This window comes from Grammomys surdaster, unplaced genomic scaffold (genome assembly GCF_004785775.1).
Source record: "Grammomys surdaster isolate TR1022 unplaced genomic scaffold, NIH_TR_1.0 690, whole genome shotgun sequence".
Classification (NCBI taxonomy): domain Eukaryota; kingdom Metazoa; phylum Chordata; class Mammalia; order Rodentia; family Muridae; genus Grammomys; species Grammomys surdaster.
In genome coordinates, this window is record NW_021605109.1 from 107015 (window position 1) to 114682 (window position 7668).

The 7668-nt window shown below is 47.2% G+C and overlaps 1 protein-coding gene across 1 annotated transcript in view; it reads left to right on the top strand.

Annotated features, from left to right (window-relative positions):
* Serpina12 (serpin family A member 12) overlaps positions 1-7668 on the top strand; it is a 15126-nt gene that overhangs the window by 844 nt on the left and 6614 nt on the right. Inside the window, exon 2 of the mRNA XM_028782063.1 lies at positions 5898-6548. Coding sequence (XP_028637896.1) covers positions 5915-6548 — 634 coding nt within the window. The 5' untranslated portion in view covers positions 5898-5914. The remainder of the gene's footprint in view (positions 1-5897; positions 6549-7668) is intronic.

Consider the following 7668-nt stretch of genomic DNA (forward strand, 5'->3'; position numbering starts at 1 on the left):
CCTCCTCCTCCTCCTCCTCCTCCTCCTCCTCCTCCTCCTCCTCCTCTCTCTCCCTCCTCTCTCTCTCTCTGACAGGTTTTCATATGTAGCCTAGGCTGCCTTAGAATTGTCTACCCTTCTTCCTTAGCCTCCTGAGGGTTGATATTACAGGAGTATAACTTTACATTCAGCACTTAAAAATTATGTTTTAAAAGAATGCAAAGGGAATTCTGCAGGACAAATTACCAAGGGAAGTTATTGCAGCCTCTGTCCTCCAAGAAGCAAGCATTAGAGTTCTCCTGTGGGGCTTCTCTCCCACATCAGGAAAAAGACGTCTTTCCATTTAGTTCTAAACTTGCTTTGAAAACTAATGCCATTTCCATTGCCTCTCGATAATTTTATTTTAAAACATTATGAGTCTCTTAAAGCAGGTGAGCCCTAGAGCACATCCAGAATGTCTTTGGTCCTCTCTTGAGGTACTTCGGCACATCTCTGGGAAGGGTCTTTCGAATTTCTCAGCTCTAGAGTGAACACTAGACAGATCCAAGTGTTGCATACTGAGAAACTTCAGGAAGGATCCGAGGAAGGCTGAGGCCTCAGAGGGTGCAGGGTCCTCTGGGCATGGAAAGAAAGGTGCTTGGTGTAGGCAGCCAACCCTGGATGGTTCCCACAGGACAGGGAACTCTGCTGCGGTTGCTTAAAGCTCATGGGTGGGGACTGGTTAGAAGCAGCCATGTGCGTTGGTCTCACTGGCTGGAGAAGGGCTGACCAGCCAGTGACTTCATCAAAGAGGAACGAGGTGGGAGTGTTAGGCAAGAGGTGGCCATGGGACCCCTCTTCTGAAGTGAATGGTTGTAAATCTCTGCCCAGAGCATAGGTTGTCCATAGTCTGTGTATTCTGGTCATGACTGGCTTGTCCAGCCAACTGCTATGCTATTAACCAGAGAACTGATTTGCAACCCCACCAGCACCATAGTTGGTCTCTGTGCCCACAGGCACCATACCCACAGATCTGAACTCCTCTGGGCCAGCCAATGTTTGCAGACGGCATTTACACCAGCAGTGAATATGCAGGCTTGTTTTTCTCTACTTGTGGTGATGATTGCCAGATAATTTGCATTGTATAGGGACCGTCTGCTGTGTGGAGGTGATTCGAAATGAAGACAGGATATATGGAGGTGGTGGGTCAGCACCAGATCATTTTGTAAACAGGAACTGAACACACTAGGATGTCAAAAGAAGGGTTATACATTCATCTACACACATACATGCGCGCACGCGTGTGCGCACGCACACACACACACACACACACACACACCACTTAGACAAGGTCTCCCAGTGTTACTGTGGAAGGAGAAGGAACCCAGCCCTTCAGCAAGGACTGGCCATGTGCAGGCTTGAAGCTAACAGTGTAACTTGCACCAGGGGCTTCTCCCCAGCTAGGGGTGAATGGGAGGTGAATTTATTCATAGGAATGCGCTATGCAAATCATCAGCAAATCACAATACTGCTTACCTCGTGTGTGTCCCACAGCTTTTGGGGTCTACCTTCTTCTTCTTGGTTTTATTTCTATACATGTGATTTGCATGTGATTGAGGAACAAACACACACTCTTACACACAGAGACGCAGAGAGAACCATATACACATTCCAGCCTACCACCCAATAAACTGTTACCCAATTCAAGAGATCTGGCCCATCAGTTTATTGGGAAATAACCAGTTGCTCTACTATTTTAATTGCTAGAATAAAAAAGAAATAGCCTACTTCGGCATCTCACCCATCTGACAAATTTGGGTCAGTTTAGGGCCTGTGGAAACAGACGGAAAGCATGGGATTAGTGTGGGCTGCTTCAAAGGAAAAAGTCAGAGGCGGGGCTGGGCAGGGAGGGGCAGGAGACCTGAGGAGATCACAGTGCTGGAGTCACAGGCTTATAGAGGTGGGAGGTGTGGTCAGCATATGGCTGTGTCCCGAGGCGAGGAGTGGAGTAGCTCCTGGGCAAGAGCATCTTGTGGGGAAGAGACCAAACTGTGGCCCTTACCCAAGCAGTTTTACAGATGAAGATGTGGATGTCCTGAGGGGATGCGGATGTCCCGAGGGGTAGCAGAACACCCAGGTAGGAGAGGGAAGCACAGCATCCAGGCATGAGATTCCCTCCCAGTCCTCACTATTGTGACCTGGCACTGGAGAGGGCCCTTTTAAGGAAGGAAGTGGAGCTCCACAGAGAGCCTGGCTGCAAGTGGGAATATCAGGAGGGCTTCTGGGGCTGAGCAGCCAGCCAGTAGCCGCCTTCCCTGCCTGGCTCAGGCTTCTGAGCATCCTGCTCGGACTTGCACCCAGCTTCCACCTGGCCCTGACTCCCTAGGGGGTTGGCAGATCCTCTGTGGAGAACTTTTTGTCGGCTGTGTGAGTGACATGACTTGACTTAACTTTTCCACTCCTCAGCGTTGGGAAATGACCCAGGGTGGCAGCCCGCTTTGAGCAACGCAAGCTTCTATTTTAATCCAGGGTGCCTGTGGCAACAGCCCAGCCTACAGAATCTAGAGCTCCAGTTTGTTTTGTTTTGTTTTTCAGACAGGGCTCCACTGCATGGTCCTGGCTGTCCTGGAACTCTCTCTGTAAACCAGGCTGGCCTCAGACAGAGATCTGCGTGCCTCTGTCTCCTGAGTGCTGAGATTAAAGGTATGTACCACCATCACCCAGCTGAGTTCTATTTTCTCTTTCTTTCTTTCTTTCTTTCTTTCTTTCTTTTTTTTTCTTTTTTTTTTTTTTGAGACAGGGTTTCTCTGTGTAGCCCTGGCTGTCCTGGAACTCACTCTGTAGACCAGGCTGGCCTCGAACTCAGAAATCCACCTGCTTCTGCCTCCCAAGTGCTGGGATTAAAGGCATGTGCCACCACCACCCGGTTTATTTTCTTTCATTTCTCTGATTTATCTTTATGGATTCCAGCATTTCTCTCCTATAATCTATTTTGGCCTGGACTCTCGCTAATAGCCAATTAGTTTTCATTGCTACCAAATGGGATTCCAGGAAGCATAAAGTGTTTGGAAAAAAACCAGGACTCAGGGAAAGAAAACAGGACAGTACCAAAACATGCCAACAAACAGGTCTGAGGTTTGCCTTCTTAAAGAAAAGTTCTTCAAAAAATTGCCTCAGAGATAAAATGCTACATAAAATGGGAGTTACAGAAGAATGTCCATAAGTTTAAAGCAGTGTTTCGTTCTGCAAGCTCATTATAAGTTCAGAGCTACAGTTTCTCATGGCTTTTTTTTTTTTTAATCACAGGGCACACCTATGGCTCCATCCTTGAATCTGATCTAGAATGAATGTTTTCCTTGAACACTTGAACACAGATTTGTCCCAGGCCTATTTCTCTTTTTAGTGTAATTATGAAAGCTCACTGTATGTCTTATTCTGCAGCCTTTACCTCCTATTATAAGAAGTGGGCACTCTCTGTTCTTGATTCCGACATTATTACATCTTTCTAGCAAACAACTAAAACCATCTCTTAAATTTTTTCTTCCTAAGGTCAAATCAGGAATTCTATAAGATCATGAATTCATCTAAGCATCATTAATGAAAGTTCGTCTTTATGTTGATCTGCAGGAGATCTGTTCAGTAGGGTGGAACAATGTGCAGGAATCCTCAGGCTGTGTAAGAGTGACAGGAAAAGGCACATCAGCTGCAAGAAGCAGTCCTCAGATAAAGTCTCTTGGGACCTTGCCTCTCAGAGTTCACCCATCTTGGGTCATGCAAATAGGTGGGCCACCTCCAGGAAGGTCACCTGCTAGCTTTAGACTTTCCTAAATGGCTCCTGACACTGGTTGAAAGGAACCAACTGTCACGGAAAGTTATAAGTCACATCCTGAATCCCTGGGACAGACCACACCCACCCATCATCTAATTCTGCCCAAAGGGTCAGAACCTCTTCAGACCCTGCTTTGGGACTAGGTTGAGGCAGGCTGCCACCTGAGTGGCATCCTTATTCTACCCCCTCCACTCATACTGGTTCCCTTATTTTCCCGCTATTATTCTCTCTCTAAGACAGCTCTCAGCTGAGTCCTGCCTCCAGCTGCATTCTAGGGCCTTCACTGTTGCGTGGCTTACCATTTCCTATGGGCCATGGACTGGGAAATGGAAATTACAGGAGAAAAGTGGTGGCATGAGGGATACACATAGAGGCCTGGTTTTGCTTTACATAGGAATAGCCCCCCCAAAAAAAATCACTGAAAGCTTGACTAGGGAAAATGAATAAACAAATATTCTAGAATGCTGTGGCCCTGACAGCTCTGTGGAGCTGTAGAGCCAGAGACAAAAGGAAAACAGTGAGTGATGTTATTGTCTAAGAGTTCCCAGCACCACTGGGAGATGCAGGGGCTGAGAGGTCAGGCCCAGAGCCAGCCAGGCTTGGCTTTTGTTTTCACCGTCATTACCCCTTCTCATTACCCTTTCTTGGAGAGGCTGAAGAGAGGGCTACTGAAGACTCTCTGGAGGACACTCATTTCCTGTAGGCTTTGGGATCCTCTACAGAGAACTTGATCTCTGAGAATCTGTAAAAAAAAAAAAAAAAGCCAGCTCAAGGCAGTCAACCCCAAGGTGGAAATGAATTGGCTTGATTTGGAAAAATGGAGGCAGGTGGTACTGGGTGACGGTTGATTTAGGGACCCTAGATGTCATTAGATGTGACTCTCCATTTCTCCTTAATATCTCTCTCTCTCTCTCTCTCTCTCTCTCTCTCTCTCTCTCTCTCTCTCTCTCTCTCTCTCTTCTCTCTATCTACCTGTGGGAGAGGTGGCTACCTTTAGGTCTGAGGCTGTGTCATTAAAACAATCCTGCTTAATGGGAGCCCCATTAATTATGTCCCCCAGGAAAGTCATTGACTGACTTCAATTGAGTTCCATCCTCTTCCATGAAACAGTTGTAGCAGGAAGATGAAGTATCATTCTGGCATGTTCTCAGTCTGCAATATTCTGTTACTGCGGTGGGGTAAAATGTCCTCAAAGATGTTGAGACATAGATATCTTAAGATAAAGGAGGGGCTATGGACCAGCGGGCAAAGCACTTGCTATGCAAGCAAGAGGGCCTGAGTCTGGATCCTCGGAACCCACAGAAAGCCAGAAACAGTAGCAAATATCTTTAATCTTAGTGTCCCATGGCAAAATGCCAGGCAGACATGGTAGAATCCCCAGAAGCTCCTGGGACAGCTAGTCTGACCTATACAGCAAAGGGCAATAAGAGACCTTGTCTCAAACAAAGCATAAGGCAAGGACTGACTCCTAACATTGTTCTGTCCTATCCATGTGTGTGCATGCACACACACATGCACACGCAAGCACATGTACATGCATACACGCATGTGCACATGTTCATGTGTATCATCCCTATATATGTATATATGTATTCATACACACAAAGATAAGAGAGAAGGGCTTAAAAGCAAGAGTGGGGGACTAGCAAGATGGCTTAGCCAATAAAGGCATTTGCCAGCAAGTTTGATGACCTAAGCTTGAGCCCAAGGACCACATGGTAGAACGAAGAAACCAACTCCTTCAAAGTGTCCTTTGATCTTCACATATGTGCTGTCTTGTGTGTGTGTGTGTGTAAACACGTGCGCACATGCCTGCATTCACTGTACATGTGCATGCACATGTGTGCTCAAAGCAATAAATGTATAAATACAAACAAAATTTAAAGCAGGAAAGGTGTTCTATGATCAGGCTTCTCACTTCAGACATGGGGAAAATAAAGTCTAGCCCCAGGGGAGATGACAAAGATTAGATGCTATCAAGGATCTCAAAGCACTCTGCTGTGGTGTTGGGCACCCTACAGCCACTGTCTTCTCCCATGGGTCTTCCTGGTGGCTAAGACAGGAGCCGTGGGGTTCTCCTCATATTAATCTCAGATCTGCTGCTCAACAGGATAACTCCCAAGGACAATGAACCTCATGCTGGGCCTGGGCCTGTTTCTGGCAGGCCTCCTCACTGTGAAAGGTCTCCTGCAGGACAGAGATGCTCCAGATATGTATGAATCTCCAGTCAGGGTCCAAGAGTCGAGGGGCAAGAAGGATGCCCGGGAGCTTACTCGACACAACATGGAATTTGGCTTCAAGCTACTGAAGAGGCTGTCCAACAACATCCCTGAGGGGAACATCCTCTTATCTTCACTGAGCATCTCTACAGCCTTCTCCATGCTGTCTCTGGGGGCCCAGGACTCCACACTGGAAGAAATCCGAGAGGGCTTCAACTTCAAGGAGATGTCAGACAGGGACTTGCACATGGGTTTCCACTATCTTCTCCAGAGGCTCAACCGGGAGACACAGGACATAAAGATGAGCGTAGGAAATGCTTTATTTATGGACCAGAAGCTGAGGCCCAAACAGAGGTTCCTGAAACTGGCTAAGACTGTGTATGATGCAGACATGGTGCTCACTGACTTCCAGGACTTAGAAAACGCTCAGAAAGATATCAACAGGTACATCAGTCGGAAAACTCACAGCAGAATCAAAAACATGGTCAAAAATATAGACCCAGGCACGGTGATGCTTCTCACAAACTATATTTACTTTCAAGGTAAGGCTAAGGGCACGCAGGTGTGGGGAAGGGTAGAGGGACTTGGGTTAGAAACTTGACCCAGTCCTTTGTTTGCTCCGAGTCTAAATCCTTGTGTCAGTAAAAGTCCAGGACTCTGCCCTCTCTGGCTGTAAAGTGAACACCAAGATGCTGAATCCCCTGGGATTCAGAGTGGAAATGTCAGGGAAATGAGCGTTGCAGAGTCTAGATTCCCGTGTGTATGGTTTCATTGAGGCAGATTGTCCTTGTTTGCTTTGGTTTAGAAGTTGGAATCTCTGATTCTTAGATGAGAGAGAAGAGTCAAAGTTGAGGAGGGTTGCTCCAAGCTCTAAAACTATTCCTTCAGAACCAGAACCCACTTCTCTAGGGCTTAATCAGTGGCAGTAGCGGCAGAGGCCATTTTGATTGGTGGTGGCGGCCATTTTGGTTGGTACCTTCGTCCCTTATCATCTTCAGAGATCCCCTCAGTATAAAGGAGATACTAAAAAAGTATATGGAAGAGTGTTCTCCAACATCTGTGCTCACACAAGGCCATCACTTGGCTCAGCAATGGTCCCAAATAGGGACCCAACATAGGAAGACTGATGAGGAAAAGGGAAGCAGCAGTGGCTGTCTGAACCACATCCTCCCAAACCAGAGAGGGATATGGGAGAGTCTGGGCTAGCTCAGCGTCTCCATTAGGAGCAGGCATGGCAACAGTGCAGACGTAAGGAGCACTCACTCCATACACACCAGACAGCCTGCAAATCTGTCTGCCTCATCCCATAAGTCACCAAGCCACCTTCTGACACGCCTACCACATCCCCACTTTACCCATTAAGGACTGAAATTTAGACACTTGTTCAAAACCATCCTCACAGAGCAGTGAAGTCAAGATTGGGACTTAGTCCCCCCATCAAGGCTCTGAGGACAGCAGGTTAGAAATGATACAGCTGCAAGTTTATGTGCAATGTGGTAGTGTTCTCTAACTCAAAGCAGAGGGATCCTGAGGCTGGGGAGATGGGTCGGGTGAAATGGCCCGGGTGGTGAAATGGCCCGTGTTGCAAGCACGAGGACCCGAGTTCAGATTCCCAGCATGTGTATTAAAATCCAGGCAAGTTGGTACAAATTTGTAACCCTA